We start from the raw sequence: 25,164 nt of genomic DNA on the forward strand, positions 1-25,164 counted from the left end.
TTCACTCAATCTCAACATGTACTTAAAAATCCAGATTTATTTGGATAAACTATGGTCAAATTGTTAGTGATATATTCTGCTTTAATGCAGAAATTATATTTACACAAGCATAGCTGTAACACTTTAAAGGTGCAAAGAAAAATGACATAACTTGCTTATGAGGGCACCTGTTGCTTAACAGCAACATACAGTTTGATAAGTAAAAGTGTCTCTTAAAGAGGAAAGTGTGTGCGCAAATCTCCTCCTTTGGAGCACGAGTATCAAATAGGACAATCATACACGTGAATTTCCTGATCATCGGCGACAGAGACAATTTTGGATCCATTCTTGTTGTATTTTACGCCCCAAACCTATAGATAGAGAGCATAAAAGACCAGAGTCAGCGCTGTTCCAATGAAAACTTATTAGGCAGTTTATGGGAAACCTCACGTGCACAGTTCACCCTCAACTCAAGGGTCTTTAAACAATTTGGGACAACAATCGCTGGGGGGTTGTCCCAAATGGTAGGCACCCACAATGATTGTAATCACTTACCTGGTACCCAAGGCTGGTGCTCCTCTTAGCTGAAAACTGCAACAACCTGGGGTATTCTGTAACTGAGCATTCCTCTTCTGTCTTTGTTTTTCTGAATCCCAGGGCTGGCCAAAGACAGAAGACTGAAGAGGATCACTCGGTCACAGGTATGCCAGGCCATTGCAGTTTTCTGCTAACAGGAGCATTGGCCCGTGATATCAGGTAATCGATCACTGGGGGGTGCCTAACATTTTGCCACCCTTCAGTGAAGTTTCCTGCTCCTTTAAAGTGTAGAAAGCAATCACAGTAGCCATAAAATGACCATTATAACACAAAAAAGGATCAATCTGCATCTGAGTGGGGTTTTTTTTTTTTTTAAAAAAAGAGAAAGGAGAGGCTTTAATGTCCCATTCTCTCCCAGTACAAAATCAGATTTTATATTCTATGGATTTTACATTTTATAAACTATAAAGAAAAATTCATGGGGCAAAACATCTGCAAGTGTATCAGTTATGTTAACCTATAATACTTTGCTATAGCGAAAAAGTAATCAGCCCTGTATCTCACCTGGTCTTGGTGATCTAGGAAGGTGTGCACACATGTTCTGGCAGATACATCCCAGACCTTTACACTTTTATCAGAAGAGCTATGGAGAAAGTGTTACAGATGGCACCAGTAAATTTACAATATTATACTATATATTAATATATACTAATAAATACTAATAATACTAATATACTAATAAATGTCTAATAGAAAAGTAGTAAAGAGGAGATCTCTGAGGCAAGCTGCAGCCCATAAAATGCAATGACAACATCATAATGTATTCCTGTTGTGCTCTACTTTAATGCTTATTGTGTGTTCTGCTACACAAATTATACTAAAACTTTGATTTGACTTGACTTTCTCTTTGATAGAAAGAATAACATCCCGTTCACTTCTATAGAGTCTGCTTGCACATAGCCCTTTATATCAGATTTTAAATTGGCATTTTATAAACAACAACAATTGTTACTTTAACTTCAACTACTCAAGAAGATGTTACTTGTGATGGGGTAGGCACTGCAATATGTCTTGGACCCTATAGGATTAGGACTGAGAGACTACACATTTTTAAACATGTTAAAGAACCACCAAACCACCCCCACCCCCAGACAAAAGACCCCATCCACTGCCAGAGTCCATTTCAGAGAACAGTGTCTGATAGTAAAGCCGTGCCTGATAGATCCGCTGCACTGTTCTGCTTGTACAGGTTAGCTTTACTATCAGACACTGTTCACTGAATTACACTCTGAAGGGAGTGGGGCTCATTATATGGGGGCTTCTGATTGGTGGGGGGTGCTTAGATCTCCTTTAACATGTCACAGAAAAACTTGCTCAGCCATCAGCATAAGCTATTTTTCTTGGTCATTTACTGCTGTTACCAAGTGGGTTGGAAAAATTACATTGTGCCCTTGGTAGTAGTCAAGCCAATAAATAATGTGGCTCAAACATCATACTACGTGCTTGGAACACAGGCCACAACTTGTGTCAAAGACAGTGACAACTGATTTGATAACTAACACACATCGAAAGAACTTTCCTGACTGAAACCATGCAAGATTCACAGGCATAATACAATGAAAGATGCAAGATTGGCTACTGTTCTAGTACAAACGAGAAGCTTGCTCTATAAACCTCTTACCTGGAAACAAAATGAGTATCATCTGGAGAGAATGCCACATTCAGCACCCAGGAGCCATGCCCACTCAAGGTGGCAGCCAAACTGGCATGTTGTCTGTCAGAAGAAACACATTAAAGGAATAATGTCATGGGGTCATGGGAAAACATTTTTTTTTAAAAACACATAAGTTAATAGAGCGTCTACATAGGGATGCACCGAATCTCGGATTCGGGCCAGATCCAGACTTATTTTGCCTTCACTCTGCAAGTTTTTATAAATGGCAGCAGTTGCTGTGTGCTTCCAGGTTAAATGACACCACAATCTACTGTAAACAGTATTGATAAATAAACTAGGGCAGCACCGGAATGCATTGACAAAACTTTATGTGGCAATGTTATGGTGTTGCTAAGGAAACTATCAACTCTAAAGAAACTCTAAAATGTTGTCATTTAATAAAGTTTAGTAACTAAAGGATGATGGTCAGTTAAAAAAAGTGCTGATGTGAATATGCATTTGGTGTCCTAGATGTTTGTGGATGTGCATGAATTGCTGAAACAGCCATGTATTCTAACTATTAAAAAAAAAATTATATACACAATTCGATATCAATATACAACACTCACCGGACTTGGAAATAAGTTAATTTAAGTTTATTTAAATATGTAACGGACGTTTAAATTGTTTCAACAAAATTAGAAACACTAGTGAGCTATGAACTTGTATGTAAGTCATGTGAGTGTGGTATATTGAACTCTGGATTTTTACCAAATGTTGGAACTCAAAGCATGCTTCAAACCAAAGTCTTAAAAGCACTGATTTCTAAAGCAGGGCACTCTGCACAGTGTCAACTGCAATTAGTACAAACACCTACACTTCATAAATCTTGATATATCCATCATCTGATGCAGTAACCAGCAGCTGGGAATCAGGGGAGAAAGTCAGGGATCTAATAGGCATGGCGTGTCCTGAAAAAATATAGAAAGATGGAATATAGCATTTTCAGAAATACTAGCTAAAATATATATATATTACAGAACATGTTTAGAATATATATAACAAATCAAGTTTTTCTACATTCCTAGAATTTAATAAGATTACATGTGTTGGTAGAGCACGAATTATACAAAAACAAATTAATGTTGGAAGCTCCAATAAATCAACAATGTGTGTTTCTTACCTTCCAACGTGTGGAGGAGTTTCCCTGTAGCAATATCAAATATGTTTATGATTCCATCAATGGCTCCGCTAGCTAAGTATTTCCCATCTGGGCTCTGTTGGGGTGAGAAAGAAACCTTCCTAAATTTACAGCTAACAAACTGAACTACTGCCCCTTAATACTAACCAATCAAGAATTGTGCAGAAGATGGCAATAACCTTTAAAATGGTTTGTTATATTTTTTTTCCAGTGAAACTTACATATGCAATGCTGAGGATAAATTTCCCTCTTGTATCCAGTGAATATTCCTTCTTCCCTGTCTCCACACCAAAGATGTTTACTTTTCCCACATGGCTTCCAGTTGCAAGGTGTTGGGAGTCAGGAGAAAAAGCTACAGACCAAGCATCCACTATGGACAGAGAGCAAATATTGCTAAGTAACTTATTTACAAAGCACCAGGCAGATGTGCAGGATTGTACAAATCCAATATTTTAGTTTTACTTTTGGGGGGAAAAGTGTTTTCACATGAGCGCGCCAGTGTTACTACAGTATCATGTCATGTTATATAACAGAAAACAGGCATTATGGTTATATTATGAAAATATAAAAACTGTTCCTACTTTAAGCACAATTAGACTGTGCAGTAGACATTGGGCAGCTATGGAAGTAGCCCAAGAAGGAAGGCAATATATGGCTTTTAGGGTGAAGAAACAGAGCTACTAGTAGCAGCTACTTGTCGTAGCTACTAAAATAAACAATGATCTTAATTTACTAATAAATAGTCTCTACATGTGTTTTAGTAGGCAATTTTTAGTACTGTCTATGGCAAGGTATATTTTGGAATTTAGTAGCTGTGAAAAAGAAGCTGCCACTAGTAGTTCAGTGTATATTCACCCTTAGAGGATACCTGAATCAAAGTAGGACAGACAAATAGAGCAAATCAGAAAAGTCTATTAGATTAGGGGAGAATTAGGGAATGGTGAGGAAAGGTTCAGAAATAATAAAGCCTCAAGATTTAAAACCTCCCCCTGTGACAACTTTCACCTTTCATTCAAATCACCAGGGAAGAGTTTGTAGCAGAATTGTTTCCCTGTGTATTCAGCAAACATTAACCAGATAATGACTTTACTCCTGTACTTTTATTTACGGATCATCAGTTTCTAATTGGACTCATTAGGGATTACCTGGTCCTGCATCAATGGCGCGGATCTGCTTCCCACTCTCAAGATCCCACAGGCGAATGTGAGCATCTAAGGAACTGGAAGCCATTATGTTCCCACTAGGGCTGACATCCACTGACACCACACCTAGCTGATGGCCTTCCAGTGTAGACTGTAGCTCCAACCGTTCATCAGACCTATACGGATAAAATAAGGTGTACTAAGTTTCCTTTTGAGGAAGAATCTACTTTCTATTATACTCTTGCTACTCCCTAATGAATGTGAAATAACCTCTACAAAATATTACTGTGGGCGCTAAATAATTATGCACACAGCATAATAAGGTATCTGCTATGTAACCCGTTTTCTCCTTTTTTCCAGCTTGAATGGCTGCCCCCGTGTCTACACAGCAGTGTATTTATATATACACTATCCTTTTTGAAGGAAACACACAACTTTTACCAGAGCAAGGCAATAGTACATAATATAATAATTACTTTAAAACATTTTTTTTTTTCATTTTTGGTGTTACTGTTCCTTTAATATGTCAGGCAACAGAGGGCTTTGGCTCTAACAGTCTACAAGAAGTAGTAATCAGTAGAACTGAAAAAAATACAACACAAATATTGTCTTGTACAGTGTGAAAATATTTATACTAAACTACTTAAAGGGAAACTATCATAAATGGGAATCTGCTTAACTTGGCTCATTTCTGACAGACAGCTTGTGTTCTGAGCACAGAGGGGTGGGAGGGTCCAAAAAATCTTGACCGACATCTTAAGTTCAACCCCATCTGCACATCTTTCCTATCTGATAGAAAACCTGGAAATACTTTGAAGAAGATTTAAAAATTCAACCCAGTTCACCCTGACACTTTCTGTCTCACTCACCTGAGTCACTAAAAAACACCTAGGGGCACATTTACTAATCCACAAATCCGAATCACGAATGGAAAAAAATCGTATTGGAAACGAAAATTTCGGAAGATTGCAAATATCACGAAAATGCTTACGAAAAAATCGTATTAGTCACGATAATATCGTATTGGCGATCTGAAAGTCACTAAATTTTCGTACCGAACAATTGTAAACAGCGGTAAAACCTTTCCGATTTTTTCGTGCAAATGTCTGAAAAAGTTGTGCGCCGTACAAAAAAGTCGTGCGCCGTACGAAAAAGTTGTGCGGACGCCCGAAAAAAATTGGCGAAAATACGCTCGGAGCGTTCGTGCTTTTGTAAATGTGCCCCCAAGAATGGTATTTCTTGGTTATTTATGAGAAAAACATGAAAGAAGCCACATATCACTTTCTATACCATCTGGCATAGATCAGCCTTTCACCATGGCCCATGGGCTAGGCATTAATACCTGTAGCTGAGTAAATGCTACAGACTGACCAGAAGCCTGGCTGGTCAGCCTACAGGAGAGCTCTGACAGAGACAGAGAGGTGTCTTTGAATCCAACAAACAGGAATCTATGTGCCTGTACACACACAGTTGCCTGTGCATAGGTCTGGAATATTGCTGCAATCAATGTGTCACCATCACTGGTATGAAGGAAGTCTCTTTTACACAATCTTTTGTTACACCTGTATGAGGCTATTGAACTAAGATTTGTATATGCATGTATAAATTGCAGGAGGTTGACTGGCAGTGGATCAGGCTGCTGGTTAGCAGCACAAAACCCAAATGCAAAAGAGCCTGAAGTGCTGTGTATATGTGGATTTAAACAATAAGCTGCTTTACTGTTATACGTACAAATGAAGCTTTATCAGCACCCAACCCAGTACAGCTCAATTTCTTTATTTCCCCTCTGCACATTTGCTGTTGAGGGGTGTGGCCTTGTGACATGCCACAGCAAATCAGCTTTTACTTTGCTCTCACACATTTCTGCGTCACTTGATGCAGATCAGAGATTCTGGAGGGTGGGGGATGGGAGCCCTGCCATTTCAATATACCCTTAATACATATAATAATTTGAGTTACATTGCTCTATCAATAGGTTGGTTCACTATGGTACTGTGCCATAAAACAATGCATATTTAGAGTATAACAGGGAACGTACCATTTCCACACCTTGACCAAATCATCCAGGGAACCACTGATCACCAGCTCTGACCCATCATTTGAGTTTTTCCCCCATCCTACTGACCATATTGCATCTTCATGGGCTGGAGAAAAAAAAAAGTAAAATATGCAGTGGGACCCATGTTTGACTGCTTTTACAGTGCAATAATAGCAAAGGACTTTTACACAGCTAACTGATATATTTACTGAATACACACATACATACTAGAGATTTAGTGATTCCAGAGAATGGCCAAATTGCACATACGGTATATGTTGGCCAATAACCATTCAGCTGGCTTTGTGGGAAAAAAGTGCATAGAAAAGTGAAATAGAATGTAATGTCATAAATACATTTTTTTCAAGGAAACCATGTAAGATAAGAAATACCCTGCCCCTCATTTAAACACACCATATCCCCACTGCCCAGAGTAAGTCATCCTCCTCCTTCTGTAGAGTTAAGCTCTACAGAAACAGTGCTGGTGAATCCAAATGCCTCGTTATCTTAGAACGGTCACATAGCAGTACTAATCAGCAAGCACCACTGCAGGCAGCAGGTCAGATCAGCTTTTAGGAAGCTGGCAAACAAAATTTGTAACCCATTGTAAATCTGTGCTAACGTGGACAACAAATCTCCTGAAAATGCTTACCATTAGCCTAAGCTTTGCATTACCGCAAGTAAAACACATTACTCACCTTCCTAATCATGGAAAATTGCATTTCTTCGCATTTTATTTTACAGGAGTCAGGAGCTTCGGCAAGGAAAGGGCATTTTCAATAGATTTTGTCAACAGCTGTAGCACAGAATTACTGCATGCAACAGATCTCTCTGTGTGCAGGTCCAGAACTGGATTTAAAATAGGCCCTGGCATTTCAAGTTCACAAAGGCCCAGCAGACCCCCAACAGCCCACTAAATAGTGACTGTATATGGCATCTTACAGCAGCCCCCCTGGCATTTGCCAGAATCTACAGCTTGCCAGTTGGGGCCTGCTTGTGTACCATTGCCCTTACAGGAATATCTTTGAGGCAGCCCAAGGCCAAAGATCATTTATTGTGTATGCTTTTACATTAAATTTTCCTGTAAATTTTGATTACAGGCTCTTTTTAAAAGGAAAATTAAAAAAAAGATTAAATATGTTTGTGGTGAATACAGAAATAGGATGAATGCAAGCTTACCATGTTCCTGCTTGAAAAGAATGCTGTACTGTAGAGAGAAAAAAGGAAGAGCAGATTATATTAACATATTTCTTAGGATAACATTCAGAGTGATAGGTGGGTGATTTATTGGGTGTTAAATGCAAACTATCGTTCGTTTGATGTGCTACTCAGTATAGTAAAAGCGAAGTGACCTATGATTATTCCTTATGGTTTATAAAATCAAACTTGTATTTACACCAATTCTTACTGTGAGCAAGGACCCCTCCTTACATGTCTAGCCATGACTAGTATTAGTTATGGGTTTGTGGCCTGCAAAGCAAAGAGTAAGTAACTCTGTAGGGAAATTCACAAAACTAGTGTAACTTTACTCCAGACAAGAAACTTCCAGCAGCCTATCAGCAGTTACATTACATCAGATCATCTAACCACTGCAAGTTGGCCATTTCCTGAATACCATCTGTAAACAAACACTGGTATAGACACCCCTACACACCTACCTGTGTACTCATATTCGCAGCTCACAGTGAGAAATAATCCAGGAACTAGAACGCAAGAGTAAAATACAGAATTAGATATTAATAAACACAAGCAGTTCTTAGTGACACAACAAACAGCAGGCTCTTCTGCGATACCTCCGCTGTTGTTTTTCTTAGCTTTCATACAATCCTCGTTGCTGTTTCTAGTCTCCAAGTTTCCCCGCGGCCATAGAAGTCGCGCTTTGATGACGACAGCAAGTACTAGCGATTGGCTATGGCGGCCATATTGCGTTTGGCGAAATACGATTGTCAATGAAGCCGCTTCCTGGTAGGCCGGCTCTCCTAAAGTTAGCATCACGTCACGCTGTCAAATGAGTGAATTCATAGTTGGCATTTGTAGCCACTCCCTATTGTAGCACACGTGGAAAACTCGCCACGCAACAATTGAAACCGGGTTTAGCTGCCCATTATATGCCTGTTTGTGTTTAAATCATCTCTAAAGACAGCCCAAAAGAGGTCTATTATCTTATTCGCAAAGAAAGACTATGCTTAGAAAAATGTCAAATATGATGTGTGGAATTTCTGTGCTTTAGCTATGTAACGCTCACACAGGCAAGGTACGAAGCGGCCCAGAGTGGGGGCCTCGGGTTCTTACATTGGTTGGAGCTGCCTAAGCGGGCTGATCGCAGGTAATGATAACAAGCTAGCGGGCTGATATTATGGATAGAAGGCATTTGGCTAATGGTTTAGTTGTTATGGAATGTACGGGTGTAGGAGAGGAAGGGTTTAGCGGAAACAAGCAGCACAGGATGAGACCATACAGCTTTCCCTACATCCTGCCATCATCAGCCTTACTCTGGGGGCTCCACTCCTGCCTCAAGTTCATGGCTTCTTTACTTACCTGGGGGTCATTAACTATAAACTTACACATGTCAAAACCTATATTAAATACCGATTAAACGGGGATCTGCATCACTTAATATATGTAATTATAGCAATGTTCCTATATATGTCAATATATACATTCAGGAACCTTTTTAAATGTTCTTTGATTGGTATCTGGCTGTTCATGTTCTCTGCCCTGCTGCTTCTGACTGGTGTAGCGATGTTGCAGAAGCCAGCTGATTAACAGCTTTGGAGGAATGACCTGTTGTTACATTGTTTCAGTGTAGAAAGTGATACAGAAATGCTACAATTATATTTTCAAATAACTTTAAAACCACTGACGTTTTTAATGGAAAGTTTCTTGGAATTACGTTTGTATGCAAGAACCACTTTTGGCTGGGGATCCCATTTAACAGACTGATAAACCATACCGTTTTTGTAGTGATACCCTCAGGTTTTTTTATATACCATCATCCCTGTTAGTAAAGGCCAGGCCAGGCTAGGCTGAGCTCCATTGCCTAGGGCAGTGCTAGACCTAAATACAGCTCTTCTTTTTTCAGCAAAGGGTACTCTTGAAAACTGTTTTTTAAAGGGGGAACTCCAGCTTTGGAACCAAAATTTGTTAAGTGCCCAATATAAAACACAGAAGCTCCTATTATTCTTATCACTGTTTTATGTTCCTTCAAAAAAGTATGAATAAATACTATTTTATACGCTGAAATCAAGCTGCAAAACAGTTCTTCATCATTTGAAATCCTGGCAGGGGAGGAGGGACTAAAGCATTGATGTTACAAATTGTAACAACTTCTCCACAGCTTACAAACAGCATGTAGGAACTACATAAGCCACATGTCCATGTGGTCCCCACCTGATAGATTTCCGAACCTGCCCAATAGCTACTGTCTGCACAGGCAGACTGGCCCAATTTGGGTCAGCAATTGGGTGACCAAATCCAGTAAAGATACACTTGTTTGGCAACCTTGTCAGCTAGTCTGTTTATTAATGTATGGCTGTCTTTACATAAAGAATAGATGGATATGGGGCTTTTCACTGTGTGGGGGACCCCAGTTTTGGACTGGCAATCCTAGATATGAAAAATGCCATAGGGTAGTGACTTCATTGTACTTAAACTGCCAGAGTATATTTTGAATGTATACAGCCTGAAAATTTATTGGGAATCCTGCATGTATACAATTTTCTATTATTAAAATACCCAGTTTATATGCTATATGGATGCACTGAACCCAGTTTTTCGGGTTCAGACAAATACTGGACTGAATCTGAATAAGCATATGCTAATTAAGATTTGGAAGGGTTAAATTAAACCTCTAAAATCCTAATTAGCATATGCTAATTCTGATTTGATTCGGCCAAATCCAAACACTGTCGTTAAAGGCCAAATAATACCAAAGCGAATCGTGGATTCGGTGCATCCCTAAAATGCTATAACGCTATGCCTGCTTCACAATGCATCCCTTTGTTTTTTCCTATCTATTAAAGTGCAAGACCAGGTTTAACATTTCATTCTGAAATGAAGCTAGTATGGCTACTGGTTTAAACAAAGGGCATATACCAAAGCAAAATGGCTCTGTGCTGGAAAATATAACTGTGAATGTAATAGGTGCAAGATGGTATAAAAGTTAGATAAAAATGTAAATTAGATAAAGTGTCACAAGTGACTGTTGAATAGCAGACTTTTAAAGATCTTGATATGTGTTACATTATATATGCACTGTCTTCTAGGGAGAGTGTTACAATGACTTCCCGAACATTCAGCTGCCTTTTACTCCCGATTGCATTGGTTGCTCTTGTTGGCTATGCCTGTGCTAGGAGGGGCCAAGATGTACATTGTGGAGGTAAATTAAGTTTTGAACTACACTAACCCTAACCATTCCTAAATATTGTTATCTTAAATATAAATCTTACATTGTTCTTACTGATATTATTATACAGGTACTTGTGAACTTTCTGTAGTTTAGTAACCCAAGTGCCATTTATTTATCTGAAATAAAAGCATGTTTGTTTTTTTTTCTCTTTTGTCAGCTTGCCGTGCTCTTGTTGATGAGCTGGAGTGGGAAATATCACAGGTGGATCCCAAAAAGACAATCCAAAAAGGATCTTTTCGTATAAACCCAGATGGCACTCAGTCAGTTATTGAGGTAATGACCTTGTAAGAAATATGAGCTAATTTGTAGTAAAGTTCAGTAATCTGGAAAACCTGCTATGCAGAAAACTTTTTTTCAAAAAAAGTCCTATATTAAAGGGGACCTGTCACCCACACATAAAAAGCTCTATAATAAAAGTCCTTTGCAAATGAAACATGACATTTTATTGATTAAAACCCAAACATGTTAAAAACTTTTTTGAAAATCAGAGTTGTCAATCATATATTGCTTGCCCCCACCTTTATGCCTCAGGCATATAGACAGGGCAGCAAATTATTTTCCATTCAATGCATCACTGCCCTCCTCACATTCCCCTGCCCTCCTCACAGACTATAATTGTGTATCCTGTGAATGGGCATTAGCATCAGGGCCCCTATTCTTGTGCATAGACAAGATTTTGGGATAATACAAAGCATGTCATGTCTTATTGTCCACAAAATGGTGTCTGCCCCCTTGCTGTGATTTTGAATTAAATGACAGATGCTCAAGTAACATGATTAAAAAGGATGTTGAATTATTTCTCAAGGTGACAGGTCCCCTTTAACAAACAGTTGTTTATTTTTTGTGGATTTTTTCCAAAAAGTGATATAAGATGTTATCTTGTAGACCAGTGATCCACAACTAGTGGCTCGGGAGCAACATGTTGCTCACCCACCCCTTCAGATTTGCTCCCAGTGGCCTCAAAGCAGGTACTTATTTTTGAATTCCTGACTTGAGAGCAAGTTTTGGAGGCATAAAAACCCAATAACCAATTATAGCCCATATTTAACACACCTAGGAACTTATTTTCATGCTTTTGTTGCTACCCAATGGGTTGTACATTTGAATGTGGCTCAGGTTAAAAAGGTTGGGGACCATTTAATCTTCAGTGAATATTCAATTATCAGCTATTCCTGGAGGAGTTTTTACCTTGCCTTTTTCACATTTGTCTGAGTAGGGATGCATCATATCCAAAATTCAGTTTGGGAATTGAATCCCAGCCCTTATTGCAAGCTTCATGTTTAGCTGCATCCTGACTGCCTAGCCACATCAAAGCCAAACCCTTGTAATATCAAGTGTTTTTGAAGCAATGTACAACTGGAGGCAACTTTTTTATTTCATTTTTATTCTCATTTATAGTATGAAAATTAGGGTTCTCATTCTTTATTCAAACAATCTTTTGCAAAAAAAAATTTGGTATTCATTGTGTTCAAAAATTATCAGTTTGTTTGATACATTATTACTAAGATTTGTTCTTTTGCAATGTATTCTCCTGAGGCTTTTACCCTAATTAATTCTAGAGGCTTTTTCTTAATTCTAGAAAGGTAATAGTACTTATTTGGAGATTATCTATCTCCCCTGTGCAAAAGGCCCTTGAAATATTACTCGACCCCTATACAAGCTTACCCACTCAAGAAGAGACTGCTTGGCTAATTCTGGTTGTAAACGATTACCAGTAAGGCCCTTTTTCACATTTTGTATTGTTTTGTTGTGTTCTGTATACTCTGAAGGATAATATATAGATTATTTATAAATACTGGGTGCACTTATTGTTGTTCCTAAAGGTACCGTATGCAAGGTCAGAAGCACATCTGATGGAAGTACTTGAACAAATATGTGAGAAAATGACAGAGTATGGGGAGAAAATAGACCCATCAACGGACCGCAAAATTTATGTTCGCGTTGTGTCTCGCGATGGCAAAAAAATGGATGCATCTGGGACCAACATTGACATAGAAGTGACATCAAACTTGAAGTTTACTGTAAGTGAAACATTTGTTAAAAACTGGTCTATACCCAGTGCAGTGCTGAGCAGAGAAAATATTTTGTATCTCTGTTAAGATGATATAGGCTGTCAGTTATAGTGACTTTTGCCAATACAGTTGGGTGGTTTAGGCCTTATTGCCTGATTAGTGCAGCATGCATGGACACCACTAGAGGCAATTTAGTTGATCGGTCAAAAAAAATAATCTGGTACACCAGTGCCCAGCTCCTGCACTTCTGTTCTGCTCACATCTGCTACATTACATTAGTTTAACCAACTGATCAGTGCAATTTGTCATCTGTGGCACAAAGGCTGCGCTGTGTATTGCTGCCTTTACTCGAGTTTGCCTACTCATATTTTAAAGGTGCAGTATACATCTGTATCAACATAACTTGAAAGAACAGGGCTGTATTTTCTGCCTGTTGTTTTCATTTTGAAATATTTATTATTTTTATTTGCTGCACTGAACAGTGCAACTGTCATTGTTTTCTTTTCACCATTTGTGGGAGGGAGAGAAGGCAGTTTATTACCCTAGCCAGATAACCTTTGCAAAGCCACCTTTTTATCTGTTAAAAAGTGACATAAGCAACTACTGGGGAAAGTTGGAGCTCAGTAGTGATCCCCAACCAGTGGCTCGTGAGTAACATGTTGCTCCCCAACCCCTTGGATGTTGCTCTCAGTGGCCCCAAACCAGGTAGTTATTTTTGAATTCCTGACTTGGGGGCAAGTTTTGGTTGAATAAAAACAAGATTTACTACCAAATAAAGCCTCCTGTAAGCTGATAGTGTGCATAGAGGCTCCCTAATAGCCAATCTTAGCCCTTATTTGTCACCTCCATTAACTTTTATGATGCTTGTGTTGCTCTCCAAGTCTTTTTACATTTGACTGTGGCTCATGAGTAAGAAAGGTTGGGGACCCCTGATTTAAAGAAACAGTAGCAGCAATATCTTTTAGTACCTTATCTACCTCTAAGCTGCTGGATGAATTCTTACATCTTGCTCCCCCTTAAATTTTTCAAATGATTCATCATGATTACACCTACTAACAGCATACCCTAGATCTGCTGGACACTTCTTAAAAGGGCCATTGGGCACCATTTAGCCTGAACTGTCAGCAACTGGACAGCTTTATAGTGGAAAAACTTTGTCCCATCTGGAGAGTAAATTTATGTTTGAACTCTGCCAAACTTCCCTGTCCTGAAAGTTAAACGAACGCCAGCCAAACAACTGCATACAGTAATTACAACTTAAAGTTTTAAATAATTTATCTCTATCGCAGATAGTTCCATCAAATGAGATTATTTCCATATACATTATTCAATACCTATGTTCATGTGACAAGAAGCATAAAATGTGACAACCAATCAGCTACCGAGTCATTGTGGAGGTGTCGAGGCCAGAGTCTGGGCCAGACTCTCTTTATGGCACTACATCACCAACATTTTGCTCCAGTTCCCTTTCCTTCTGTCCTGCCCCCTCTGGTGATATAAATAGGGGTGGGTATATTTGTAATGATAGAGCATCAGGTTAGCATGGTTTGGGGTTGGAAGAGTGGGGTTAGGGTAAAATGTGGGCTAAATATTTGTCAACTTGTGAATCACTATAGCCCATATATGAACAGGTTAAAACTGGGTCCTCAATAGACAGCCAACCCATACTGGACTTAAGAAGGAGCTTTTATACCCACGACAACCCACCTTCTATGACAGGGGTGGGAAAACTTTTTGGCTCAGGGGCCACATTGACGGGCCAGGCCAGCGTTACTCCGTTTCGCTCGTCAGTCCCCAGACGGCAAGTCTCGCATGATGAGACTTGCGAAGTCGGCGGCCCGGATTAAAAAGACCAATTGGCTGGACGTGGCCCGCAGGCTGTAGTTTGCCCACCCCTGTTCTATGATGTCAGATGGAGTGGGCTTGGCGCCACACTGTCCCACCAATAAATAGGTTTGCATGGGGAGACCAGCTGCAGTTTACAGTTAAAAGTTACTGTGAGCTCTTGCTTGTATTAAGCAATCTGTATCTGAACCTTATCATGATGCGCAGGCAGCAACCCAAACCTGTATCAGGCCAGCTGTTACATCACTTAGACAGAAAATGTAAATAAATTGCAGAGGTCAAGTTCACCAGGATGCTGTGGAAATGGGTGATAGGAGTTCGCCTGGAGAAGAGATTGGTGAAGGAGGATGGATGGGGTGGTGCTCTGTTAGGGGCGCATAATGTAGTTGTGGAAACTTTCAATGATAATCATAACTTAAGTTCATAGCAAGGTATTGAGTTTATATTAGTTTGGAAGAATACACTAGTGACAGTAGCTAATCTGGGAGGCTTGATAGTATAAGTAAAAATTTGGAAATTCCAGTCATGGCACTCAGTTTTGTTACAAGGTAGGAAAATGTGGTTTAATTTTAAAGAAGTGTTGGGGAAATTTTGAGATAATCAGCAAAGATCAACTGTAGTGCTATATGTGAGGTCCCTAACATGTGGGTATTCTCTAAATAAAATGGCTGAGAGTGTTGTTTTGTCACCCTAAACAAAAGGAAGGGTGTAAAGATGATCCCATTAACCATAGCAGTTATTGACATTCTCTTATAGAGCACCTTGACTCAGATAATAATTTGTATCCCCAAACCACATTAAGGACTTCCCAGAGGTATTCTCATTGAACAGAATCAGATGCTTTTACAGAATCAATAGAAGTCATGACCCTGGATCCAATCCCTTGGTGATTGTTGGGTATTTGTTAACACTCTGTGTTGATGTTAATTTACCTGTGAGTTATGCTAGGAAGTTCAATAGAGTCTGGGGAGATGTGTTAAAGTCTGGCTGCTAGAACTTGAGCTGAATATTACTGTTTCCACATAAAACCAAATAACAGGTTAACAGGACAGGACATATTCCTTGATTATTTGGTTAGTTAAAACCAGTAATGCTTTCAGTTAGCATCAATTGAACTGCTCCACACTGCACATATTTGTCCTTTAGAAACTGAGTAAAAGTCATATCCCAAGAAATAGTATTTTTGTTATGTAACTGGCATATATTCTGCCTGACTTGTAGTTGGTTGTTGCACTCATTTGCAGTCCTAGATTAACACTACAGGTATGGTATACATTATCTAGAAACCTGTTATCCAGAAAGCTCCAAATTACAGGAAGTCCATCTCCCATAGACTCCATTTTATTCAAATAATTTAATTTTTTAAAATGATTTCCTTTTTCACTAAAGCAATAACATGAACTTGATTTCAACTAAGACATAATTAATTCTTATTGGAGGCAAAACAATCCTTTGGAAGGAAAAGTCAACAAAAAATATAATTTTTTGCCTAATTAAGGAAAACATAATTCTAAGCAACTTTGCAATATACATTCATTACATATCTGTAATGGTTTTTTACTTATTTGTGTGTATATATATATATATATATAATCTCTTGTGCAAGGAACGTTACCGCACTCCTTTAGCGTGTATCCCGGTGCTCAGCCACCGCAGGACGCCGTATCATCCCATTATCATAGACGTTGTAGAAAAAATGGCGGCACTCGGATAATTGCAAAAAAGTGTATTAAAAAAATGAATCACGTCACAAATGCAACGTTTCAGGCAAAACACATGCCCTTTATCAAGCCAATAAAGGGTATGTGATTTGCCTGAAACATCGCATATGTGATGTGATTCATTTTTTTAATATACTTTTTTGCAATTATCCGAGTGCCGCTATTTTTTTTACAACGTATATACATATATATATAATTGCTATGAGAAGTAGTGTTTTTCAGTCCTTTCCTATTCTCTGCCCTAGTGGCTCTGGCATTTGAAACAATGTCAGCAGCCTGACAGACCTGTCTTGCTGGAGGAGCCTGGCACTTGCAACAACCAGGAGTTCGGAAAATGCTTCTTTGAATAGTAACTACATTTGCAAATAACTTTTAAAGCACTACATTTTTTAATAAATTCACATTGGAAAGTTGCTGAGAATTATGTTTTCTTTTATTAGGCAAAAAATAATTTTTGGGGTTGACAGGTCCTTTAAGGTTTTTTTAATCTTTAAATTATGCTTTAGAAGACGAAAGGCATGGTGACTCAACTTATGAAAAACCCCAAGTCCCCAGCATTCTGGATAACAGGTCCCATACCTGTATTGTAAATCATACACCTAAACTAATGTTGAAAATCCTCACTTTTAAGGTAAAGAAAGTCTATTCACAGTAGGTAACGTTGTATTCTTTGTTTCATTTGATAGAACCCATTGATTTACTTTGTCACAAGTGTAATGCCTGGCAAATGTGTTTTCTCTTTTCCTATTAAGATTATTTTTTCCTGTATTACAGTGTGAACGTATTGTGGAGGAATATGAGGATGAACTGATTGAATTTTTCTCTCATGAAAGAGAAAATGTAAAAGACAAATTGTGTAGCAAACGTACAGGTAACTGCCAATTTATTCTAAAGGTTTATACCCAGATATAAGGGCTGGTTTATTGATATACTGTGTAAAGGACTTGTGTATAATTTTAGAAGGATAATTACTGTTTTAACATGGAATTATTTTATAATACAAAATATGTACATGTTGCTTATGAAGGCCTTTATGTAGTTGCCAATTACACATTGGCTTAATACAATATGCTATTTAGTATTTCATCATAGACAGAGCTAGAGAGCTTATATGCCTAGGGTGCTTAACACAATTTCTTTATGTTCTTGAGAGACAAGAAACCTTAGTAAAACTCGTGCCAGGAGGTAGGAACTTGGCTGCAGAGCGAAGAACTTTCCACTCTTTGCTTTACCCAAAAATGGAATTATACGAGCCTGGGGGCAAACCCCTACTGCACCGCCCTCCAGACTCCTTACTGATATCACAGTTTGCAGCATGCCACATCCCCAGAGTCCTTTCTCCTTGCCCCCTTGAGGGGCATGCCCTGGCGCAGTCATACCCCAGCCCCTGATTCTGCTACTGACTTAATCCTTCCGACAAGTGTCCTGTTTCCAGGATGTAGCAGTTTGGCATCTAGGATAGTGTCAGAAAAGGACAGTCACAAAGTGATGTCGTACAGACACAGACAATCAGCTGTTCCATTTCTGTCCAGAAGTAGAAACCCAACTGCTAAAGGTATTGAAGCACTGACTGACTTCATTTGCTGTTTTTCTTACAGTTCCTAATTCCTCGCTAATCATTGTCACAATTATCATCCATTTTTGGTGGGGGCTTTTTTGCTTGTTAAGGTTATGTATGCATCTATATTATGCAGGACATAGCAGATATATATGCTCATAGCCTTTGTGTCTGTGAAGCAGATTGTACATATCAGTTTGCGTATTCATGATTCACATTTTGCATGTGCTAATTGAGGTTCAGTAGCACCCTTGCCTTATGTCTTGGAATTGCCCAATTTCCTGTCTCATGCAAAGAAGCTTCTGTTAATTCCACAAGCTGCAAAGAGACACACCTCTTTTAAATACTGCTTTTGTAATCATTGATTGTGTACATTTAGGGCCGTGGCAGACGGGGAGATTAGTCGCCGCGCGACAAATCTCCCTTGTCGCGGGTGACTAATCTCCCCGATATGCCATCCCACCAGCTAGAATGTAAATCTTCGGTGGGATGACATAACCGGCACCGAAATCGCCGAAGTTTCCTCTCAAGGCAACTTCGCCGATTATGGCAAATCACCGTGTATGCCATCCCACCAGCGATTTACATTCTAGACAGTGGGATGGCATTTCGAGAGATAGGTCGCTGCGCAACAAATCTCCTCGTGTACAACAGCCCTTAGAACCCAAAAATAGTTGAAGGAAGAGGAAGGCTTTATTTATTTATAAAGGCTTCAGATGGCAGAAAGTAGCACAGCAGCTCTGTGTCATGTTAGAAATTAAGTGTGCTTTTCTTAAGGCAGTTGACCTTTAAGTCCAAAGCAAAGGAAACACATCATTCCTGATGGTGCTGTGCTTTAATACATTTTAAAAACAATTTCTCACACAATAGTTTAGGGGACACAGGAACAATAGGGTATAGCTTCCACCTGTAGGAGGACACTAGGAAAAAACAAAACTCCTACCTCTTCAGCTATACCTCTTACACTTCACGGTCTAACACGCTGGAAGTTCTGCCCACCCACGGCACAAAGTTTGGCGCCAAGTGCAATTCAGCCCTAAATGGCTGACGTATGCCTTCCTAAGGGTGGATACTTGTTCTTGCCTTCCCCGCCACATCACATCGCGCTCTCTCTCTCTCTCTTCACAGGGCGCATTGAGAGTGCACACTTCACTGACTTCAGGGAGGTATACTCGCTCCCTCCATATCTCTTGATAGCACACTCTTTTCCAGCAGTGCCATAAAGACCAACTTTGCACATGTTGCACCGTTATGGACACAGCCCAGCGCTGAGCAATGGAGAACTGTCTGACGATTCAGTCCCTGAAGGAGAGGAAATCTCTAAAGCCTCCTCTAAAGCAATAGACTAACTAACTGCAGACTCTTAAAGGAGACATATTGGATAAATGGGGAGCAACGCTAATTTTGTAGGCAATTATGAATAATATCCGGTGCTGGTTTCACTTTGTGCTAAAAATAAATTCTCTCTGTAAAAATGGCCCCTTTATTGGAGCTCCCTATAGATCCTCTCACTTCTCCCTCCAGTGTGAAATGGAGAGTGGGCGTGTCCTAACGGTCCCTGCCAGAAGCACAGTAGGAGGGGGAGAGCCAATCACAGCCCTGCACTCACACAAGCACAGAGAGGCTTCAGTTCCCTATCAGGTCAGCCTAGCTGCTGATTGGTTCCTATCCTACAGTGCAGGGTATGGAGGGCCGCCGGCTCCCCAGCTCATCCAGAGAATTCAGCCAGCAGGAAGTGGCACAGATGGGTGGGGCTAGTGGGGGTTTTGTGGAATTTCTCAATAAATCAGTCAGAAACACAACTTTTTAAGCACAATCCTTCTATATCTAGAGGAGTATAATTCCCTGGTATATTCATCATTTTTATAGGATATGTCTCCTTTAACCTGTGGGTTGCGACCCCTCTTTCACAGGGGTCGCCTAAGACCATCGGAAAACACATTTTTTCGATGGTTGGGGGTCAACAAAACATGAGGAACTGTATTAAAGGGTCGCGAGGTTGAGAACCACTGACCTAAAGGAATTTGTAGATGAATTAGCTGACTCCAGATCTCTCTTCAGGAGACAAGAAACTGGCTATAATGTTCCCAGCCTATTCCCAACTGGACAACATTGTCCAGTCCGAATGAGATAACCCTGAAAAGTGCTTCCAGGGTCATAAGCGTTTCCAACACCTGTGCCTGTTCCCTCAGGATTCCAATCCACCAGCAGTGGATGCTCCAGTCTCTTGTCAAAAACCACCACTCTTTCAACTTTGAGTCAAAAAAAAAAAAACCACCACTCTATCCATATAAGATGCATCCTCCTTCAAAGATGCCATGGATAAAAAAACTAGGTTTCCTACGTTTGGCCTTCTCTGCCTGTGGTGCATCCCTGTGTCATATATTTGCCACAGCCAGGGTAAGCCGAGCAGTGCAGTCCACCCTTTCCACCTGATTCTTCATGAGCAGGGCTCCCAAAGATTCCCTCCGGAACACTTTGCCTACCGGAACTTTTACTGCCTGTTTGCAGCACTTTTCTTTGGGCTCACATCTGCCCTTTGCATCTTCACAAAAGTGATGGCGGTCACCTCAATGGTCATCAGGTCCAGGGGGATATCAAACACCCCCTACCTAGACAACTTTCTCATAAAGGCTCCCTCCTACCAACAAACTCATGACAGTGTTTAACTCGCCATGTCGATTCTACAACAACTTGGATGGTCTCTCAACCTGACCAAGTCATCTTTTGTTCCCAGTCATGTCATGATCTTTTTTGGAATGACATTCAACACCATAACACAGCAAATCTTTGTCCACTGGTAAAAGTGCAGCAGATCCAAGCGTTCACTTACTTTCTTCTATTTCTTCCCTGCCGCTCCCTTGGCTCAGATCCACTAACAGCACACACTTTGAGGTCACTCAAAGTGCTAATATATCAGAAACTGCTAAAAAAAAAAACAGAATTTCAATTTAATGCAATGCCACTGTGGTAGTGTTCGGGACTCCCAGAGGTAGACCTCATGGCATAAACCGCAAAAGCCGACAAAAACGCAAAGTCCCTTGGTTATTTGCTTGCTTCAGGGACCTTCTGGCCGAGGCCATAGATGCCACGGCCACCCCCTGGTTCTTCCAGCTTACCTATGTTTTCCCACCCCTTCTGATGCTTCCTTGGGTAATCAAAAAGATCAAGAGAGAACAGGTCAGGACCATTCTCATTGCGCCTTTCTGGCCCCGTCAGACATGGTTTTCTGATCTCTTGTCCATGGCCTGGGAGGATCCATGGCATTTCCCTCTGCATCAGGACCTTTACTCACAGGGCCCTTTCCATCATTCCAATCTTAGAGATTTTTATTTGATGGTGTTGCTCTTGAATCCTTGATCCTTCGTAAGAGGGGTTTCTCTGATTTGGTTACCAAGACCTTACCGACCACCTGTATATCTGTTGGCATACCATAAGGTCTGGAAGTCCTACCAAGACTTGTGCAATAGGCATAACTATCCCTTCAATGAATTTTCCCTTCTGGACATTCTGAAATTTCTCCAGTTTGGTCTCAACTAGGGTCTCACACTGGGTTCCTTAAAAGCTCAGGTTTCCACCCACTCAGTTCTCTTTCAGAAAAGATTGGCAGTACTCCTCATGTTCGGACCTTCATTCAGGGAGTAATATACATCATTCCACCATTCCAGCATCCCTGTCCACCATGGGACCACAGCCTTGTCATGGCTGCACTTCAGGAGCCTATAGCAACCCCTGCAATGCCTTACTTGGAATGTGGTCTTTTCATGGCCATTTCATCAGACAGGGGGGTATTTTTAACTCATTGTCCTATCATGTAAGTCTCCCTTCCTGATATTTCATCTGGACAAAGAGTTGTTGTGCACTGTGCCTTTATTTCTTCCCAAGGTCATCTCCAAGTTTCATCTCAACCAGGAAATCATTGTTCTGTCCTTCTTCCCCAAGCCCAGAAATCCAAAGGAGGTCACATTTACTTTATTGGATGTGGATTTGCTCTCAAATACTATGTACACCACACAAAGAACATCTGAGACTCTGTTGCTGTACCTATGCTCATGCTCACTCCACCAGAGCTGTCAGCACTTCTTGTTCTTCTATTCATTCACCAAATTCTACAAATTTAATGCCCTTGCTATATCTGACGCATGCTTGGGTCGGAAGGTTCTGCAGACAGCTGTAGTTTGATATTTGGGCTCCACTTTCCTGCCCACCCTTTTTCTCCTGGGACAGCTTTGGTATGTCCCCGTTGTTACTGAGTCCCCCAAGCTACTGTGTGCGAAAAAAAGAAGATTTTGTGTTACACACATCTCTTTCTCCTCAATGGCTTGGGGGACACAGGACTTCTCTCCCTCAGAAGTAGAATCCTCATTGCTGCCCTATTGCCTGGTGCTTTCTTACATGTATGTAGTTTCAATTTACGGTACCTCTTTGTTATTCAAAACTGACCCTGTGGCTAGAGGCATTCAGGGGTATAGCTGAAGAGGGAGGAGTTTTGTTTTTTCCTAGTGTCCACAGCTATACCTCAAGCCATTGAGGAGAAATTTAAAGATTTAAAGGTGAGTAACACAAAAACTACTTTTTTTTTTGTCTGCCTAAAAAAATATGACAATATTGCAATGAATAAAGATAAAGCATATATATTCAGTGCAGGGATATGCACAGGCAGTCAAGGGGGATGGATGGGTTAAATACATAATTGGATTTGCAACAAACTAATAACTTGATGGTCCTCTCTTTGCTTACAGATTTATGTGACCACGCAGTGCATATACCTCACGATGAACTCTGACCTGCTGTAGGCTTTATGCTTTTCTTTTGGACCATAGGGCTTCACATGTTTACAATGGACACAATAGGAATCTAATGTGAACAGGGATGTTGAACAATTTCATATATTTTTTACATTAAAAAACTAAAGTACTTTGCATCAACTTGTGGATGTTTGTGCTCCTTGAAGAATAAGGATTTCCATTTCCAATTACTGCCATTTGTAGTTTAAAAACAAAAGAGGTAGGTATTAAGTGATGAGTGACTATTTAAAGCCAATTTTGGAAACCTTAAATAACATTAGTAATAGCTTTGAAGTTCCTACAAAGAATTCTCCTATTTTTTAATGTTATTTTTTAGCGATACCTCTTAAAAACATAGAAATCTGTAGATTTAAAGGAAAATTAAGTGAATGTATCCTATTTCTAAATATGGTATATTCTTTCTTTATTCATTTGATTTCAAGCTTCCTGTGAGTGGAACTTTTAAGGGCTCTGCACTAACATAGGCAAATGGTGTCTCCTTCTTAGCTGCTGTCACATACATAAAACTTATTTTGTTAGGTACACATTAGGGCTGACTGTAGCTATAAATAAAAAGTGCATGCTTCTTTTGTATAAAATAGTTTTCTTCCAACTTTTTCTGGACAAAAACATGGTCATATGTCTGAACCCAGCCAAAAGGATGTTATCATGTAACTGCCCCGGTTCCAGAACCCTTAATCCTTTTTTTTCTTGCCCTCATCTAATGTTTGGGGTGGTCAGGAATAATCTCTTGCTGTCTTGAGTTTGCCATGGGTAACAAGTATGCAATGATAAAGGGGTCTTAGATGTCCAACATTCCCCATCTTTTCCCTTAACATTGACTTTATTCAGCTGCAAAATGTTTCAGAGTACAATGAAAACTTCCTGCTTTGCAGCACAAGAAGTTAAAATGTGGACCCTTCTCTTACATTTATGTCAGACCAGGCAGCTTCTCTGGCAGTATATTTCTGTGAATGGAAACATACCACTCCCAGCTGAGTATAAGGAAACCACCTTTCAGCACTAATACAGGAGCACACTTCATTTCAGGCTGTAAATCGCCTGTACCAGCGTTGGCAGTTGGTTTCCCTTATACTGAAAGGGAAGATGCATGCATGACATTTTCTACTGGCAAAATCCTGGTAGCACATTAGCCTTAAAATGGGGCTTTTGCATTTAAACGTACAAATACAATTTCAAATGTAGTTAGTTCTGTTATTATAAAGACATGTACAATGTAAACTGGAGCAGAATGGATGGAGTATATATATTTCATTTGATGTTAAACCTACAATTTTCTGTTTTTGCATAACCATTATAGATAAAATGGAGGGGCAATGTACTGAATAAAATGTATCCACAGAAGGTGCAACCAGAATTGGCAGTAGTCACAGCAACCAGACAGATGGGAGGGGCTACAAAAAAGTGGGTCCTTAAGCTGCCAGTTGGACAGCATTGCTTTATTATTATTATTAACATTTATTTATAAAGCGCCAACATATTCCGCAGCACTGTACAATAAGCTTTAGATTATTTATTTTAATTTGTGTAAACCTCCACAAAAATCAGTAAACAGCCTTTCAAAAATTAGTAGTAAGGCTGTAGCATCCCCTTAATCAGTTAGGATTCCTTCTCCTCAAGTAACCCACTTGCCCCCCTCCTTTAGGAATTTGCTTTGGCTGTTGGCTAACTTGGGGGTGCCTAACATTTTGGCACCCCCAAGTGACTTTGCCTTTTTTTGTCCTTTAAGACCCACTTGCAACCAGTCATAGAATGAAGCTTGCTTGTTCTCAAGCAAAGAACCACCACCCTTCTTCAGTTTCAGCAGAAGCCAATTAATCTAGCACTATAAGTTGTTGACCACAAGAGGAAACTGGAGCACCCTTAAAAAAAAAAACCCACACTTACATAGAGCAAGTAAACTCTTTGTATAAAGTTTTCCTGGTCAGAACAACATTTGAATGCTTTCAATCATATTGAAGTATGTCCCCTCCAATGTGTCAAACAAGAATTTAATTTTATAATCGCACCCTAAAGGGGTGATTTATAAACATTAGAGTTTGATATTTTTCTCTCAATTAAAGTTTTTTTGCAATTAAAAAACTCGAATGTAAAAAGTTTCTATAAAAATCAATGGGCGTTGTGGCAAAGTCAAACCATATTCTTAAAGGTCACCTGTAAATATGTGACATTGACAAAATGGAATGACAGCTACCAAATTAGACTGCAGCCTGTGTAGTAAGAAGCTATTGCTTTCTTATCAGCTATGAGCATACATTGAA

General features: G+C 39.7%; 2 protein-coding genes across 3 annotated transcripts; one reads left to right on the top strand and one right to left on the bottom strand.

Annotated features, from left to right (window-relative positions):
* Positions 1-26: 26 nt before the first annotated feature.
* Positions 27-8,435, bottom strand: wdr61 (WD repeat domain 61). Its single transcript, NM_203540.1, has 11 exons — positions 8,345-8,435; positions 8,210-8,254; positions 7,731-7,758; positions 6,552-6,657; positions 4,517-4,689; positions 3,593-3,741; positions 3,354-3,447; positions 3,048-3,141; positions 2,198-2,290; positions 1,081-1,159; positions 27-350 (listed from the first exon to the last, which is right to left on the bottom strand). Exons 2-11 carry the CDS (start codon positions 8,219-8,221, stop codon positions 261-263), a joined length of 918 nt encoding a protein of 305 aa, NP_988871.1. The 5' UTR covers positions 8,222-8,254; positions 8,345-8,435; the 3' UTR covers positions 27-260.
* Positions 8,436-8,617: 182 nt separating this feature from the next.
* cnpy2 (canopy FGF signaling regulator 2) lies at positions 8,618-23,481 on the top strand. Of its 2 annotated transcripts, none has more exons than XM_031895967.1 (6): positions 8,618-8,704; positions 10,817-10,929; positions 11,117-11,232; positions 12,783-12,980; positions 17,312-17,408; positions 22,838-23,023. In XM_031895967.1, the coding sequence occupies exons 2-6, from the start codon at positions 10,830-10,832 to the stop codon at positions 22,879-22,881; spliced, it is 555 nt and encodes a 184-aa protein (XP_031751827.1). In that variant the 5' UTR covers positions 8,618-8,704; positions 10,817-10,829; the 3' UTR covers positions 22,882-23,023.
* Positions 23,482-25,164: the final 1,683 nt, after the last annotated feature.

This window comes from Xenopus tropicalis, chromosome 2 (genome assembly GCF_000004195.4).
Source record: "Xenopus tropicalis strain Nigerian chromosome 2, UCB_Xtro_10.0, whole genome shotgun sequence".
Lineage (NCBI taxonomy): Eukaryota > Metazoa > Chordata > Amphibia > Anura > Pipidae > Xenopus > Xenopus tropicalis.

Bases quoted from the DNA above. Each gene is read 5' to 3' on its own strand.
- cnpy2 (XM_031895967.1), top strand. From the start codon at position 10,830: ATGACTTCCCGAACATTCAGCTGCCTTTTACTCCCGATTGCATTGGTT. The intron at 10,930-11,116 runs GTAAATTAAGTT...CTCTTTTGTCAG, and splicing joins CCAAGATGTACATTGTGGAG to CTTGCCGTGCTCTTGTTGAT. The intron at 11,233-12,782 runs GTAATGACCTTG...TTGTTCCTAAAG, and splicing joins GCACTCAGTCAGTTATTGAG to GTACCGTATGCAAGGTCAGA.
- wdr61 (NM_203540.1), bottom strand. The intron at 3,448-3,592 runs GTAAGTTTCACT...TCACCCCAACAG, and splicing joins TTATCCTCAGCATTGCATAT to AGCCCAGATGGGAAATACTT. The intron at 2,291-3,047 runs GTAGGTGTTTGT...TTCTTCTGACAG, and splicing joins TATATCAAGATTTATGAAGT to ACAACATGCCAGTTTGGCTG.